General features: G+C 37.1%; 1 protein-coding gene across 7 annotated transcripts in view; it reads right to left on the reverse strand.

The window, feature by feature from the left end:
• Window positions 1-18,782, reverse strand: part of LOC137399552 (ral GTPase-activating protein subunit alpha-1-like) — a 67,566-nt gene that overhangs the window by 21,041 nt on the left and 27,743 nt on the right. For 5 of the 7 annotated variants that reach the window (XM_068085720.1, XM_068085718.1, XM_068085717.1 and 2 more), the window contains 15 exons: window positions 18,447-18,464; window positions 17,809-17,979; window positions 17,027-17,149; window positions 12,831-12,948; window positions 10,970-11,122; window positions 9,965-10,090; window positions 8,350-8,505; window positions 4,841-5,059; window positions 4,413-4,499; window positions 3,544-3,720; window positions 3,239-3,438; window positions 3,038-3,136; window positions 2,126-2,281; window positions 398-529; window positions 7-191 (listed from right to left, as the gene is read on the reverse strand). In XM_068085720.1, the coding sequence (XP_067941821.1) occupies window positions 7-191; window positions 398-529; window positions 2,126-2,281; window positions 3,038-3,136; window positions 3,239-3,438; window positions 3,544-3,720; window positions 4,413-4,499; window positions 4,841-5,059; window positions 8,350-8,505; window positions 9,965-10,090; window positions 10,970-11,122; window positions 12,831-12,948; window positions 17,027-17,149; window positions 17,809-17,979; window positions 18,447-18,464 (2,120 nt within the window). The remainder of the gene's footprint in view (window positions 1-6; window positions 192-397; window positions 530-2,125; window positions 2,282-3,037; window positions 3,137-3,238; window positions 3,439-3,543; window positions 3,721-4,412; window positions 4,500-4,840; window positions 5,060-8,349; window positions 8,506-9,964; window positions 10,091-10,969; window positions 11,123-12,830; window positions 12,949-17,026; window positions 17,150-17,808; window positions 17,980-18,446; window positions 18,465-18,782) is intronic. The other 2 variants (XM_068085719.1, XM_068085724.1) reach the window with 2 other exon arrangements.

Here is an 18,782-nt window from a genome sequence, read left to right on the forward strand (position 1 = left end):
AAATACCTAGCAAGGCCAGCTGGTTCTTTCCTTCCTGCATCCAATAAAACCGCCAACACCATATCTTTAAGCTGGTCTGCTTCCATTTCAATTCTGCTTGAATTGCCCTGTGTCAGCACATCAATGGAACCAAAATGGTTGGGAGCGCAAACAAGGGTTCCCAATAGAGTGATGGCTTCTCGTCTTGGCACCTACAGTTTAACAAAAGACAGACTGATAGTTAGGGCTCACTACCTTTAAATGGAAATACCAGTACGTAAATAGTTATCAAGATAGCCAAAGGTGATTACTTCAAGAGAGTATTCCCCTCTTGCTATGCTGAGCAGACAACCCCTGGCTTCAACAGATTTACGATTTGAACAGTATATAGTAAACTGAGTACTCAGACCACTCATACCATCCTGATAGACTCAAGAGAGAGGACTGAAGTAGCAGCGTTCAACACGTCCAGGATGAAGAGATTAGCACCAGGAAGATCCAGTCCAAAGAGCAGAGGAGTGCAGAACCTGACCAGTGTGTCCACTAAAGGCTACAAAACAATAACTTTTCACAATTGCAATCTACTACTTTATCATTTAGCAATGTGTAAATAACAGCCTGCTTTAGTTAGTAAATATGACTCAAATGATATATTTAGTACTGTATAATTAACTGGTAGAGCACTGAGATTTAGGTCATGTAGTATATTTACTAGTGCATGTATGTATGTACGTATGTATGCGTGTAGGTATGCGTGTATGTATGTGCGTGTGTATGCGCGTATGTATGCGCGTAGGTATGCGCGTATGTATGCGCGTATGTATGCGTGTATGTATGCGCGCATGTATGCACATATGTATGTATATTTGTATAGAATACATTACTGCTGTCTGATGAGTGAGATCAGGGTGTGATGCCTGCCACCAGACTCATATGAAACAGCCTTGTAATGAGAAATATCGGTATTCTCATACATAAAAATATATTGAATTATACTCCACTTATCTATCTAAAAACAATTAATCATTTATCAATGTATGTACATATGCACTTATGTATGAATGTACGCGTTATGTATTCATATGGACATTCAGCCAATAACATAGATGAAAAAGTTAAAGAAATGTTGATTTTCCAAGTAATTCATGTGATCTCTTCTATAATCACTACCTCCCAGGCCATCTAAGTAGGACGTACCTAAAAATGCTGCAGCTGAACTGGGAGCAATGCTAACAGTGAAAAACAAAACAAACTGCCGTCCGCTATAATTTAGTTAGATAATATTCAGCAAAAGTCCAAGAAGACCTGCCCAGAGTTATTCTAGAGTTTGGTTCCACCTGCCTAGAGCTATTCTAGAGTTTGGTTCTACCTGCCTAGAGCTATTCTAGAGTTTGGTTCTACCTGCCTAGAGCTATTCTAGAGTTTGGTTCCACCTGCCTAGAGCTATTCTAGAGTTTGGTTCTACCTGCCTAGAGCTATTCTAGAGTTTGGTTCTACCTGCCTAGAGCTATTCTAGAGTTTGGTTCCACCTGCCTAGAGCTATTCTAGAGTTTGGTTCTACCTGCCTAGAGCTATTCTAGAGTTTGGTTCTACCTGCCTAGAGCTATTCTAGAGTTTGGTTCCACCTGCCTAGAGCTATTCTAGAGTTTGGTTCTACCTGCCTAGAGCTATTCTAGAGTTTGGTTCTACCTGCCTAGAGCTATTCTAGAGTTTGGTTCTACCTGCCTAGAGCTATTCTAGAGTTTGGTTCCACCTGCCTAGAGCTATTCTAGAGTTTGGTTTTACCTGCCTAGAGCTATTCTAGGGTTTGGTTCTACCTGCCTAGAGCTATTCTAGAGTTTGGTTCCATCTGCCTAGAGCTATTCTAGAGTTTGGTTTTACCTGCCTAGAGCTATTCTAGGGTTTGGTTCTACCTGCCTAGAGCTATTCTAGAGTTTGGTTCTACCTGCAGACCTGCCTAGAGCTATTCTAGAGTTTGGTTTTACCTGCCTAGAGCTATTCTAGGGTTTGGTTCTACCTGCCTAGAGCTATTCTAGAGTTTGGTTCTACCTGCAGACCTGCCTAGAGCTATTCTAGAGTTTGGTTCTACTTGCCTAGAGCTATTCTAGGGTTTGGTTCTACCCGCAACTGAACCAATCCAAACTACCTGTTCTGTAGAGATAAGAGTTCTGTGGAGGAGTTGGTAGAACTTGGCCAATATATCAGATGGCATCCGAGTATAATCGTGTCTCAGACATATCTTTGTCAACATCTGTAATGCGACCACCTTGCTCTTCTGGTACTCTTGGCCCAAGGACAAGCACTGCAACAAATCAAACATTGTATTACCTAGATAATTAGCACATTTCTGGTGTTCAAACATTAGCATTGAGGCACTAGGTACTAGTTCACCAGTTGTATATGTAGCAAAAAGAATATAGGGAGACAATATGAGTAATGGAGTTACTATTGACTTGCGCAAAGGAATCATCGATTATATGCAAGTGCTATAGCAACAAGTTGAAAATCAAGCTGCACTGGTTGAAAAATTTGGTAAAAACAGTTTTAAGTTAAAATATTTCGGCAGCCCTCTCACATTTCATCAGAATAAATTTGTAAAAAAGTGTGGCGGACATTGATGAACACTTGAATGAACACGGGGCATCCATTAATGCAGTAGAATCCCAGGAGCTATGTGATAACAGTGACACATGAAGAAGGAATGCCATTCGTATATAACAGGGAGTCACTAGAACGCAAAATAAGCCTTCATCTCAACTAAAATTATCATTTCGACAACTTCATGTTCATTGACAATACAATTTACAAAAATGATTATACATGTAAAATCTCTACAATAGAATACTTGGGTGAAATTATGGCAGACAAATTTTCATTCCTGTATTCACTGCTCATCTAATGAGCGGCCTACACGGATCACAAATGATTGCTTGAGCTGGCTTTTCGATGGGCTTCACTCATAAGTCATTGTAAATGATAGAGTCCAGTGAGTTTCCTGTTTTTCTCTTCCCATAGCTATATATATTTATATAACAAAGAATCAAAATAGACTGATTACCTTGAAGCACACAGGAAAGAAGTAGGAGACGGGGGCATTGATTTCCGCAGGATCCAGTGACTGGGTGTTTTCGGCAGATACGTTTATATTGTCACTCAGCTACAGCAGGTGCAATATTGACTTAATAATTCTTACTAGGAGTTACCCCACATAGTTAACAACAAGCCAAACACACACATAGAGTAGGACCAGATGTTACACCTTAAAGAGGGTCTCTTGCAGTTCCAGTAGATGTTCCATAACCTTCCCATGTACATCTGATTTCTTTATATCATTAATGTCACCAAGAATTCCGAGCATCCTCTTCCAGAGAACAACTGCGACATCTGGTGTCCAGCCGGGAAGTTGTCCTCCCGTAAGCACACTCCGCTGTCCTTGTGAGCTCTTGCTAGACTGTCCAACTACGCAATAAAACATAAAGCCAAGGTCAAGGTCAACCCTATGTTACACAGCCACAAATAAGCTTAGCTAAACTCAATGTTGAGACAGGTAGCAGAAAAACTCACGCTCCTCTATGCTGATGCCTTCGTTGTCAAAGCTGGGAGCGTGTTTGAGAGACTCGCTATCAAAGATCACTGATGAAGTGGTTATTGAATCATGTTTGAGGAAGGAAGCCATATCATCTGGGAGATAATGTGTGAGGTCATTTGAAGTTGGAGAGGATGAGTGCGACCTTGCGCTATCTACAACCATTGCAGATAACACGAAGGTAAAATAGCTGAATTCCAAACACGTATCAGCACACTTTACTGGCAAATGATACATTTTTATTTTTTATATTCAAGCCATATACATGTATATGACTTGAAATTGGCAATAAAGATGTATGTGGTGTGATAATTTCTGTACAGATTGTTATCTTCAACCATTAAAAAATGGAACGGTTCAGAATTTAGCCTACATAATCATTCAGAAACATAATTTTACAGCTGTTAGTTTTGCATATTTGAAACCAGGACAAAATGAGGATTAATTTAACACATAATTGGCTATTGACTAAATTCACAATAAGTAATAACGTTATGCAGATGAGAATTTTAGTTGTTATACAAGGAGTGGAGTTTATTTTGCACATAACTGTAGCTCTTAAAACAACACACAGGGGACCACTATAGACAAATGGTATCCTTGCCGCCCCGAAGATGTGAAAGCAGGAGATACAATTATGGCTACTTGGCAGCCACTAAGTTATGCTACCAAATAATAACTTTTAGCTGTTCGTATAAGCACTTGTAGACATGTTGGAACTTGTGCCATCCTGACAGGCATTTGCTGGTCACTCGAGTACAAAATTATGTAGGCAGAGATATTCAACTGATTGCTGGGTAAAAGGATACAAGGACTTGCTGAATATAGACATACGTATGATACTTACCAACAACACCGAGGCCTTGTACGCTATCACCGCAATCACTGAGAGAAACTACACTGCTGGTCTCCTCGCTCATCTCTGACTCGGACACTTGCAATACAGAGATATGGCAATAAAGAACTCGATGGAGAGAGTGCAAAGGGATGCTATCTAAGAAATGGCTGAATAGTCAATTCTTTTTATGTCACAAATTACTTTATCAAAGTCCAAAAGATGATTTTCAATTTCCTCGGTAGACACAAAAGTTGATAATAATGTTAAAAAAAACTATAATGATTATAGTTTCTATTTTAATATTGTTATAACCCTTTTTACAATCAATGCAAAGAGTAGCACATTGACAGCCACAACAGATGCACATCTCTAAAGTGGAATACCGTTGAAATGAAAGCTAGATAGACTAAACTGAAGTCATAAGCTGTTTATCCTACCAAGGCTGTTGGTTGTCTCCGAGTGAAGCCTGTTGCTATTTCGTACAACACCGTTTGATGCTGGTATTTCATCCGTGCGCTTTCCGTCAAAATTTGTGAGTTTGCTGCGTTGAGCGAGGAGACAGAAGTCATCCATCAGATTGGAATCATCCGGAGAGCACCTGCTATTCTCTGAAGAGCTGGAATGTGATGTGTGATTGGTTACTGGCGAAGTTCCATCTGCAATATTTTAGTGAAAGATCATTATTTCATTTCCAGTCACATACTCGGCAGTGATAGTTATTATTTATAATACATCTTAAGAATATACTTAGCCCAACATACAACACTTGTTCAAATTCCTAAACGCATCATCTCTTTCCGGAATAATTGTTGCTTCTGCCAACGAAGCAGCGATAAGTTAATAAAAGTAATATGGAATGACATAGAAAAACTCGTGTGAGATTTAACCTTCAATGACAAACTTCGCCCATACATTCCAGCATAGCGTAGCATAGCATACCTTGACTTGAAAAAGCTAGTTTTCCTCATTGAAACAGTAATATTGCTAGAAATTATCAAAGAGGGAAACAATCGGGATAGTCTCACAATAGCCTCTGCAATGATTCAGCTTTATTTAATAGCAGAACTAAGAAATTTAGCTATCACTTTTCCACGAGTGTTTTACATGTATATGTAAGGTTGGTACACTGGTAATTTATTAGTCAGCTGCCATAAACACGAGCGCATGGAACTACACTTACATGATCAGCTAGCTTGTGACTGTAGGTGTTTTACACTGGTGGCATAACATGCAAGAACATTTAACAAGTCACAGGAAAACAAAATGCTGACAAATGGTCTAAAATCTATTAATTATATATAATTATATGTAAAATATTTTGCTGCATAACAGTGTTAAAAGATTGTTTTATGGCAGCATAGGGCAATAACTATAAAAGTTAATAATGTGATAAGAAACTAATTCCACCATGAATTTCACAATGAATGGAAAGCATCAGTACTTTTTGTGAATATTATTAGACTAGAAATTCCACTGTCGCACAGCCCACGACCAAAGTAATAATGGAAAAAAGAAAGGGTACTGTTGGTTGTCGAAAAAGTAGTTCTCAGCAGGAATTGACAGAGTATAATGTAAATGAGACTTGTTTGAGATGATATAAAATAAATTTGAGGGGGCACGACTCTAAAAAGGCGCAACAGAAATAACAGAAATGTAACAGAAATAAATATTAATAAAATAAATAATTAACTATCTCAAATTTATGTTTTACAATAATAAAATAAATATTAATTCAAGCTGTAGACCTAAACTACTGTACGTAATTTAAATAACAACAGCAATAATGAAATATGTTTATTATATCTCTTATTATATTGAAATGCAATATTAAAAGTAAATGGCAAGCTGCCGTGTAATATACAATTTGAAAGTTGGTTGTTGGTTAAAATAAATATTAATTCAAGCTGTAGACCTAAACTACTGTAATTAAACTAACAACAGCAATAATGAAATATGTTTATTATATCTCTGAAATGCAATATTAAAAGTAAAATATATTGTAATATACTGTTTGAAAGTTGGTTGTGTTGAATGTAGAACGGTTTTGACAGCGATATGTAACAGAAATAAATATTAATAAAATAAATATTTAACTATCTCAAACTTTGTTTTACAATAATAAAATAAATATTAATTCAAGCTGTAGACCTAACTTACTGTACGTAATTTAACTAACAACAGCAATAATGAAATATGTTTATTAAATCTCTTATTATATTGAAATGCAATATTAAAAGTAAAATGGCAAGCTGCCGTGTAATACACAATTTGAAAGTTGGTTGTTGGTTAAAATAAATGTTAATTCAAGCTGTAGACCTAAACTACTGTCCGTAATTTAACTAACAACAGCAATAATGAAATATGTTTATTATAGCTCTGAAATGCAATATTACAAGTAAAATATATTGTAATATACAGTTTGAAAGTTGGTTGTGTTGAATGTAGAACGGTTTTGACAACGATATGTAACAGAAATAAATATTAATAAAATAAATATTTAACTATCTCAAACTTATGTTTTACAATAATAAAATAAATATTAATTCAAGCTGTAGACCTAACCTACTGTACGTAATTTAACTAACAACAACAATGCCAACAATAAAGAAATATGTTTATTATATCTCTGAAATGCAATATTAAAAGTTAAACGGCAAACTGATGTGTAATATACAGTTTGAAAGTTGGTTGTGTTGTGATGAATGTAGAATGGTTTTGACAGCGATATGTAACAGAGAGCAAGCGTTGGCATTTACGCGTCTGGAAGTTTTATGCAAACTGGAGTGAAATAAAGAAATATTCTTGTCATAAAAGGGCGTTGTAGTAACGCCCTACCTTGTAGATAAGTAAAAAAATCTGGCTGATGTTCTAGATAATTTGAAAAACCTTCGGTAATTGGACAAAAACGTAGGCTGATAAACTGTGTACCACATTTTCGAACCTGTAAATCGGTCTACGCCTCAAACAGTACACAAACAGTACACAGTAAACAGTTCTACTATCTGTTGCACGGCTTTATTGGCGTTTCGTAGGTCGGTCGAAACTATTAATAAACCAAGCTTTTCAAGCGTTTTGTGACGATTTTCGTCCTAATAAATCTGTCTATTTATGTATAATCCGATAAGATGGGTTAGTTTTAGGAATTTGCGGTAACCTTTCAAAGGCTTGGTAACATATTTAAATAGGTTTATATGCGTTTTGTATCATTATTATACTTAAACGACTTTACTGAAAAGTAGTTAAATTTGTTGATAGGATTTCGTTGCAAGGGTTTGGTGACGGCCGTTAACGGATAATTTTTCGGGAGTTGTGTGCACATGTGCATTTATAATAATTCTCCCAATCAATCGTTTCACTCTTGTTTGGTCGTGGGAAAATTAATAAAAATTCCAAATGGTGTTATATATGGTATATATATATGGTATGTATATGTGGTATGCATATATGGTATGCATATAAGGTATGTATATATAGTATGCATATATGGTATGTATATATGGTATGTATATAAGATATGTATATATGGTATGTATATATGGTATGTATATTCTTGTAAGAGCTAGTGGATAAGCGGTGCTATTGGCAGGTACTATAAAAGTGAACATAGGCGTATAGAAAATCATTCATAGGAGTTGATTAACCTACTTGTCGTTGGTAGCTTTAAAACGAGTGCATAGAGCTTATATACAACACATGATATATAATACATAATATATAGGACAGACTTGATAACAGTGGCAAGAGATGTTAAAGCACCAGCCTAATCAGAGTGGTTTAACCAATTTAGGTAGTAACTTTTTCTATATGGGTGCAAGTGCAAAAATACTCTAACCAGGCTTTCTTCACTTGACTAGGCCTAGTTAGAGACCTAATTAGACCTAGTTAGAGCGATTGTCCAGCGCAGGAGTGCGGACACAACAGCGTGGGATATAATAAAAATACAAACCTGATATGGACATTGGAATGTGGTCATATTCATCAACAGTTGTAGGTTCAACAACCTGTTCTCCCTGGTTGTCAACCTTGAAGGTCAAGGAAGTGTTCACATCGGCTGTGTCAGCGATGTCGCGCTCAGAGCTGACGAGAGTGACCGTAGAACCGACTGCAAGAGTTTGACTTTTAGAAGTCCGCAGTTTAGAGCCACAAAGCGGTGTAAACCGTTACTATAAACTACGGTATTATCAACACAGATTCTGTCTCAAAGTAGTCTTGCCGTTGGACCGCGGAGGTAAACACATAAAGAGATCCCAATATTCAAACAAACGTATCGATTCAATAGATTACAAGAACTACTCTATCATGTCATTGTTACAGCTATGCTAGTGAGAAATGGTGCAACGCATGGTTGTTGCGCATTGGTTACGTTGTAATAAATAGGTCATGCTCTACACTGCTGCTATGGCTCATTGGTTATGCTGTGACAATTAGGTCATGTTTTTCACTACTGCTATGGCTGTTGCTCATTGGTTACATTGTGACAACTACTGTAACAGTAGGTCATGTGTTTCACTACTGCTATAGCTGTTGCTCATTGGTTACGTTGTGACAATTAGGTGACGTGTTTCACTACTGCTATAGCTGTAGCGCATTGGTTACGCTGTGACAATTGGGTCATGTGTTTTACTACCGCGATGGCTGTAGCTCATTGGTTCTGTTGTGACAATTAGGTCATTCATTCATTCATTCATTCATTAGGTCATTAATATACATATTCAGTTATTTAATCAAAGAATGGATACTGATTGTTAAATACCCAGACTAGTAGGTTCAAGAGAAATATGCCATCAATAAGTGCTTCCAGATCCTAGTTTATTTTTAAGTTACACTTTTATAATTTCCCTATTTATTAATTTTAGCTGAAGTCTATCTATTACATATATTACTGCATGCTAAGTACGACCGGGCAGAAAGTTTTTAGGAGCATTGATAAAAAAGTTTTTAGGAGCAACCAATAAAAACTTCTACACATCTATGAACAGTTTGTGTGACAAGCTATTGTTATATAACAATACGTATATATACGTATAATACGATACATTTATACTTGTTTTTTTGTAATTTGACTAATTTTTTGACAGTTGATATTACTCAGTGATTGACTACTGAAGTGATCAGACTATTAGTGCTTTTTATGCTATTTGTAAGCTTACTTTTGCTGTTTAGCTATTTACACCACTCGTAGCTGTTTGCTATTGTAGTTGCGCGTAGTTGTTGTAGTTGAGTTGCAGTCAATCCATAGAGCAATGCATAGAACAATACATAGAGCAATATATAGAGCAATACATAGAGCGATACATAGAGCAATGCATAGAGCAATACATAGAGCAATACATAGAGCAATAAACAACTACCGACACTATTTAAATAAATACCACAACCCTTGTCTAAAGTTACTTAACAACCATAATTATATCAAACTAAAACAGTGAGTATCTTTATATAGTATACATACAGTGAAACCTAACAATCTCTGGGAGGACATCTGGCAAACCTCAACCTGGCATGGATGCTAATCACAAATTAAGCGATGCAACCGATATACAGTGAGTGTGATTGGCTACCTTTCGGCTTATCGAGCGAGCTTGAAAGATTGCTGTCACTGCTGCTGCGAGTCAGCTGGGGAGGAATTGAGTGAATCGCTTCGGTAAAGGAATGCATGCGACTGACCGAAGTTGAGCTGAACTCTCCTGCAACGCGCAGACAATTGTCTCATCTCATTGGTTAGTGCTCAGGAAAATGCAGCTTGGATAAAAAGATATTTGATGGCATGACACTAATGCTACTTACATGTACATTACGTGCAAAGTGGGAAAGAAAATGCGAAAGCAAGATTCTAATGTGCTTACATATTAGAATAAAGGAGCAGTGTGATTGCATAGCATAAAGTACTACCACTGTAAGACAGAGAGTACTAACATTGTAGAGTAGGGAGTACTATCACTGTAGGATAGAGAGTACTAACACTGTAAGTAAAGAGTACTAACACTGCAAGATAGAGAGCACTAACACTGTAGAGTAGAGAGTACTATCACTGTAGGATAGAGAGTACTAACACTGTAATTAAAGAGTACTAACACTGCAAGATAGAGAGCACTAACGCTGTAGAGTAGCGAGTACTAACACTGTAGGATAAAGAATACTAACACTGTAAGTAAATAGTACTAACACTGCAAGATAAAGAGCACTAACACTGTAGAGTAGCGAGTACTAAAACTGTAGGATATAGAGTACTAACACTGTAAGTAAAGAGTACTAACACAGCACGATAGAGAATACTAACACTGCAAACGATGGGATGACTTTTTCAAAACAAAAATTAGCCACATGTTCAAAGTCTATTCAATAAAAAGTAGGTAAACTTTCACAGAACTCGGAACTGCAGTTTCCAACTAAACTTGCTATTCCAGTGTGAAAAAACAGGAGAATATAGGAAAACAATATAATACAAATAGGAATTAACGGTAGATTTTGATAAAGCGCAAGAAACATGCGTTGGCTGCACATGCAGCTCAAAGGCACCATGCATCTAGCTGAACTTTGACTTTAATAGATGTTTAAAGACGCACCATCTAGATCGTCCCTCTCATCTATGATTGTTGACTCCGAGTCTTGGGTAGCACTGCGAGACAATAGCTGAGCACGAAATGCAGTAGCAGAATCAAAACGACTATACGCCCGAGAGAAAGTGCCCTTCTTAGAATCGGATCGGGTTATGGGAGCTAAAACAGGAAGTAGACATGCAGCTCCCACACTCCCAAACCCAACCACCCTAGCCTAGCATGCCTAAAAGCAAACACTAGTCCGCGATACTAGCAAGAAAGAAGGGAAATCTCATATTATGCAGTGAGCGTAACAAAGCCTTATTCGACATTGAAAGGTGTAAGATCTACCTGCTGTCTAGCTATGCCAAAGTTTTGCGGGTAGTGGCTAGAATACCTACATCGCTACCCTTTAAACTCGCCTTTCATTGATGCACAAAAATCCCCAGCAATTCTTTCTATATCTCTCCACCACAGTAGTAATCTCCTTCAAGTTAAAATCCCAGCAACGTATGACACTCAACAGCACGAGTAGGCAAATGATAACTGAACCAGACATAATACGCAATAAAAATATGGATTGTACAAATAGACAACAATGTAGAATTAAACTAAGAGAGGGGTGGATGGCTTTGTGAGGAAACAGGAAGGTAATTAGAGGCGCCAAAGGAAGGGGCAGCTTGTCAAGCAGCAGGCTGCTCTATCCGCTTGATAGGAAAAATAATAACCGGTGAGTAGATTACTAAAATAGTATACATATATTAAATGATCATTAATTATATATAAATAGCAAATAACAGACTGAATGAAGCAAAGTATATAAAATAATTGATCAAAATAACATAAACAATGAAATAGCAAAAATGCCTGAACTACATCCGATTTTTGTTTTGAAATGAAAATACTTATTTGTGCCCTTTGTAGTTCCAATGATCGATCTTCAAGCTATAAAACTTATTTATTTGATATCAAAATATATTACTAAAGAGGAACAGTGGCATCTGCAACTCTCTATACTTTTTTGTTGAAGTTTGAAAGTTTGTCTTCAACAAAGGAATGTTTGTTGTTAACAATGGAAAACCACCGAGAACGACAAATCTCAGCTAGGGGTGCTCAGGCTACAGATGATTTTTAATTCAGTTTGTAACGAGTAACTCATGCCTGTATTATATAAAAGATTGCCATTTTATGTAAAGCGCCAATATGAATTTATATTCATTTTGTAATTCAGGTGGACATACATGTAGCTGCAAGTGACTAAAATAAAAACACAAATATTTGTATTACTTGGTGGAGAGGAGCGGTGGTTGCTCCAACAGAGAGTGCAAACCAACTATTCTCAGCACTTGAACACGGTAATTGAGTATCCCGCAGGCAGTGGTGAGTAAAGAGCGACAATATCAGCGAGCAAAAGACGCACCCATTTTACTGTTTAGATGCCAACAGATTTGTTAGGTGTATATATGTAACAGCTTTGAATATAAGCAGGTGCGTCTTTCCACCATATACCAACCACCAGACATGATCACGATATACCACACCGATACACAAGTTATTCTTACCTCCTTATCAGGTCAAATACAAAAGAGCATACAGTAGACTTATCCGATGACAACGTGCCTCATTCCACACAAAATTGCATAATCCCAATGAATGCCACGCCATGTAAGATGGGATATAAAATGCATTATAACGCCGCAGAAGGACTTACTAACCAAGCATACATAACTTGCAAGAGACTACAAGTGCAACAGTATTAAAAAACTGTAAGCTCTAATCTACTAACAAGCAGAGTACATTTGTGAATAAATGCCTCAGCACAAACGCATTATGAAAACCTGTTTTAGCAAAAATCTGAACATATAACAACTACGATTACCAGACTTACGCATTTTTCCTCTTTGACGTTTAGACTTTTGTTCACTTAGCCGATCAAGAGGCAGATCGGAGAGATTCAATTTATATACTTGCTTTGCGAGCACTCTAGTCAGGGTCTCCATCGTTTTCTAAAAGGTATCATTGTAAACTATAAACTTATTAACGTAGCTAGTTGAGAAGTTGCCCCCTTTGTACATCCGAAGCAATTGGCTAGTAACACTGACCTACAGTAATACTTCAACTTACGAGTGCTCCAATGTACGAGAAACTTGAGATACGAGCCAGCTTTTAAGCAAGTTTTAGCACCAAACTACGAGCCATGTTTGAGATATGAGCACATGAGACAGTTGCCAAGTATGCCGGAGGTGTTTTATGAGAACAGCATCACTCTGTATTTTTCAACTGCTCAGGTTATACTTTTGTACCATGTTTTTTGTGCGCGATTTTCAGTGCAGAATTATGTGAATTGAAAGTACTGTGCGTACACCGAAAGTTTGCCAGTAAAATGAAAGATGAAATGCAAAGAAAAAGCAAATGATAACAATTAATATTAAACAGAAAATTATTGAAAAATATGCGAAATGTGTATGCGTGATTGAGCTAGCTCAGCAATATGACAGAAATACATCCGCAATTATCAAACAGAAGGATTATATTCAGGGCATTTAGCTCGCAAAAGTACTAACCGTAGTTTCTAACCGGCGCGGCGATCTTCACCACCGCTGAGGGAGAGACCGCTCAAGCATGGGATATAAGATAAACAATTGGCAGGTGACAGCGTAACTGAAATGACGCTATTTGAAAAGGCCGTTGCTATCTATCAAAACTATAAAAATAGACATTCGGACAAGTTGGCTAGTGATCGTGCATTAAACCTTTGTGACGACACCTGGGTTCGTCCTAATCGCGACATGTTGAAAGGGCGACAAAGGCAAACGTCCTTAGATAGGTTCATCTTAAAACGGCCGGCTAGTCGTGAAAGCGAAACAAAGGAAAAATTAGCTAACTAGCGAGAAACTTCAAACTATGAACGCCGAAGAAATTTTAATTACGTTAAGTTAAAAATGAAAGTTTGCTTTTAGATTTGCTTCTAAGTTTGTCTTTTAAGACTTTGATAAAATCCAAATTTATCAAAGTCAACTGTTGTAATGAAGGATAACTTATATATCTCTCTCTGGCAAATGTTAGCGTTAGCTGCTATTGTATGTATTTAATTTTACATTTTAATTTAACACATTTCCTTACATTATTTTTTATTTGTTGCTTTTTGAAAGCAAGTAGTAAGTTAGGACAATAACCAACATGTTCTTTCTGTTACAATATCTTGTTTTGAGTGTTTTATTTGCATTTTACAGAGTATGGAAACCAATAAATATATATTTAATTGTTCTATATATAAATAAATGGCACCAACATGCGAGTAAATTGACATACGAGCTCAGTCTCGGAACGCATTAAGCTCGTAAGTTGAAGTATGACTGTACTAAGAACTAGGTACTAGTAATTGCAATCTTTACTATAATAATAGCTATGTGTATCTATAAAAAGAAATGGCTGTATGTTGAAAAAAGATTACATTATATGGGATTTGAACTCCCTACATTCAGCTTCATAGACCAACACACTATCATTTGCATCAATCGACCACCTTTCTGTATTTTGGAATAGTTATACATAAAGTAATACATATAGTTATTACACCTGATGATCCTTCAGATCAGTAAAGAGAAAGTTTCCTTCACATATTTCTGATGTTTAAGTAACTACTGTTGCTAGTATTTATATTAGATCAGCTGTACTATTGCAAATTGCAAAAAAACACATGAACTCAGAACTGAACTACGGACAACTATCACCGCGCCATAAGCCAATCTGCGGTCTGCCCAGCAAATGACCAGCCAATCGTAGTTTGACGATGAATAAAATCTTCTGATAAAAGCACTTCGTCCATTTCATGATATTCTTATGAAAAATTAAATTTCTTCAAGGCGTGGTATGAAGATAATATACACTTTGTACAGCAACAGCTTTCTCAGATTTACATTGATGACAAAACTAGTTTTAGATTTGCCTCCCTTGGCTTGCCCTTTATACAATTGTATGTTCAAGTGCTGCTCACTACACTTTCTCACTGCTGCCTATGTAATACTTCCAATAGCCCCCATAGTGAAGTACTAAACAAATCAGCTGCTTCTATATTTCTAAGCTAACCTTTACTTGCGCTGTCTTAGTAATATTTAGAAAATGGTTCAATGAAAACATTACATGTACAGTCATACCTCGACATACGAGCTTAATGTGTTCTGGGACTGAGCTCGTATGTTGATGTGCTCGTATGTCGATGAGCTCGTATGTTGATGTGCTCGTATGTCAATGAACTCGTATGTCAATGTGCTCGTATGTTGATGTGCTCGTATGTCAAAGTGCTCGTATGTCAATGTGCTCGCACATCAATGTGCTAGCATATCAATGTGCTCGCATATCAATGTGCTCGTATGTCAATGTGCTCGTATGTCAATGTGCTCGTACGTCAAAGTGTTCGCATATCAATGTGCTCGCATATCAATGTGCTCGCATATCAATGTGCTCATATGTCAATGTGCTCGTATGTCAATGTGCTCGTATGTCAATGTGCTCGTAGGCCAATGGAATACTACCAATATAAAGTAACTAAATACAAATTAATCTGTTCCCATTCTCTGAAAAACCACCTAAAACATGATATTATGACAGAATACCGTGTTTTATAATATTGTAATTCAGTACCTACACTCACAAACTCGCCAAATAATTCCTATTTAGTGGTTATGATCTGCAATATAATGTAACATTACTATGCACAGTACTGCGTGGAGTTCTTACCTGCGAGACAAATGTAGTGGCTAATGATGGCATGAGAGAGACTTGACAGCAACGCATTCGCTACACTAGACTTTTTGTGACGCTACGTAACATAACATGAACTTTGAATTTAACTTGAATGAATTTGGCTTACTAAATACACACCTAAAACTAAGTTTTATTATTTGACTAAACTTATATTTTGCCATCATCTCAGTTTTTATTATCTGCTTTCGGCTTGACTTTTTCCTCTCGCTTTCCCTAACTTTTAGCATACCTTAGAAAAATCTTTTTCAAACTGATGCAACGGGCAACACTGATCGATGCTGTTCTCGAACGCGGCCTCTCGCATATTTGGCCTTTTAACAGACATTGAGAACCGACTCATATGCTCGTATCTCAAAGGTTTTTGATATCTCAAGACTGTAACTTCCTCGAAATTCTACTCATATCTTAGTTTTCCCATATGTTGAGGCACTCGTAGGTCGAGGTATCATTGTATTTAAATAATACTAAACTTTGCTGCAGTACTAATATATAATATAATATTGCTTGCAATCATAAACAACGACATGCTGCAGACAATCTTTTTAGCTATACCTTTAAAAACATTAGGCAGAATGACAGTACACCTATAATTATTTTTAGATTTGTTTGCATGACGAGTACAAGTCTATATTAAACAAAATTCCACAAAATTTTTGGACAACAGAAAAATATACCGTACTTTTCGGACTAATAGCCGCTACTTTGTTATGTTTTGAGCCATGCGGCTTATATAAGGGTGCGACTATTCTGTGGTTCTTTATTTCACCGCTAGAGCACATCAACCGGAATCTCCGATTAGTGCCCCTCTAGCGGCGAAAGAAAAAACGAAACAATGCCTAATGGTACTGTTCTGTTAGGCACTAGGTTAAAAAGCGTCGGTTAATGCGAAACAGTGCCGTTAGGCACTGTTTCGTTTTAAACAACAAAGTTGCTGCCGCGTTACAAAGCACCGTCATGAGTTCTGCGGCCTATACAAAGGTGCGGCCTATGTATTGTTTTATTATCAGATTTTTTCAAAATAAAGCAGATGCGGCTTATATAAGGGTGCGGTTAATAGTCCGAAAAGTACGGTGCTCAAAAAATTGGATTGGCACCTACAGAACATTACTTATGTTTATCATTGACCTGTAACGTCACAAACCGTTCATAAGAAATTATGCAATAGTTTCGCGGAATGCATAGATATTGTCACTACACACTCTATAGGAACCTAAACTTGATTTATAGAAATCTCAACTTGCCAGCCTACGATTACTTCACAAGCATATAACAGAGATTTAAAGTGCTGTTGTCATGACTTAGTCATATGAGTCTCACCGCCCATTCTTTGATGAGCTCCTCCCAGTGACAAAGGGCTGACAGAACAGACAGCAGCTGGTCCCACAAGTCCTCCGACATGTGAATGCATAAATTTGCTTTGATCCACGACACCACCAGAGTCTACAATGCAAATCTAAAATGTAGTAACCCAGTGCATCAAGAAGACAAACAACTAAATATGTTTAGCATGGATGATATTAAACTAGACTAGATACATGTAAGTATTACTGGTTGAAACCTTGGAGAATGGTATAGTCACTACAGAAGGTGATGGATTGTATTCCCATCTATTCCTATTCCTGCCTATGACTGTCATTTACCAGAGATGCATGAATCAGGTTATAAAAGTACAAACGACAGGAGACCCTGCATGGGAATTTTAATCTGGCAAATAACATATTCATATTCATTTCAGCTTTTATTAAAAAATGGTAGCAGAATTTACTACAAAGCAAATAGATTACGCCGCCAGTGACAACTTGAAGCAGGTAAGTATTCTGAAGTTGACATAATTTGAAGAGTACCAGCTACTCATCCTCTTACATCCATTAGTACCCCTCTGCTGATGCATCTTTAGAGGAAAGCACCAAATAAATGCAATCCTTTACGCACTGTGAGGAATTGTCTTCTCCATAAAGAAACAATGCAGCAGCAAAAAACATGGCCAAATTTTCATAACCAATTGAGTTTCGCCTCAACAGTTAGTAATAAAGCATGCATCATGTACCAGCCTATAAATTCACACAAAAATTAGTCCGACAGGGTAAATTTCAAAATACCTGGAAAAGTGAGGCAGCCAGATGCTTGCCTAGGAGTGTGTCATCCTGACCAAGCACATAGGCAGTGACTTTGAGCAGCACTCGCAATAATTGTTCCCAGGTTTTTGTATCCAAGGTTATGTTCATTACCATGTACCTATAGATGTTGAGCACCCGTCGACATAAGTCAACCTGAAAGGTAGGACTTGTCTTATGCATATACAGCATCATATTATACATATCTAGGAAGATATACACAGCGCTACTGCAAACATGCGCGAAGTTGTTTAGTTTACCTTGTTGTTGTTTGACATCATAATGTTTGTCATCATTGTTGCTTCTCATCATTACCCATTAATTTTTATCGACATTCAGTGCAAATAACATTTTTTAATTATTTCAATCTGTTATCTGTTTTGTCTTTCTGAGAAAGACAGCAGATCAATAAAAAGGACCCATAGTAATAACACAATACCAACAGTTTGTGAAGCGAGTGGAAAAGATTCGGCCAGCTGCAGTCTAAGTACATGTAGTTTATAAACGTTAAGGTATAAGGTGCTCTCTAGTAAGAGATGAAAAGCTAGCATTAGCCTTAGCATTACGTTTTGTTTCTTCGCTGCAAATATAATTGTTAGTTCACAGTGGCAATGATAACTTACTGCATTGCGGTAGTTGACCTACGAATGAATATAGAGGAACAAGTAGATATAACAAATAAATATGCAAGGCCAAGGTTATGACAAGGCCACATAGAAACACAACAAGATTACAATAAGTATTGAGGAAATATAAACTCATCTCGAGATGAAGGAATGAGCGCACATGTAGTTGGATTAACTGAAAGCTTGACTTTGAGCTTGGATAAATCTGTCAACTTAAAGTGAAGATAGAAATATTCATAGTACGATTATAAATTGATGGAAATAGGTGGGGCTTGGATGGGAAGGGGGTGTGGCTTATGTGAAAGAGGCATACGAGGATGGGAAGGCTATGGT

This window comes from Watersipora subatra, chromosome 7 (assembly GCF_963576615.1).
Source record: "Watersipora subatra chromosome 7, tzWatSuba1.1, whole genome shotgun sequence".
Taxonomy (NCBI): domain Eukaryota; kingdom Metazoa; phylum Bryozoa; class Gymnolaemata; order Cheilostomatida; family Watersiporidae; genus Watersipora; species Watersipora subatra.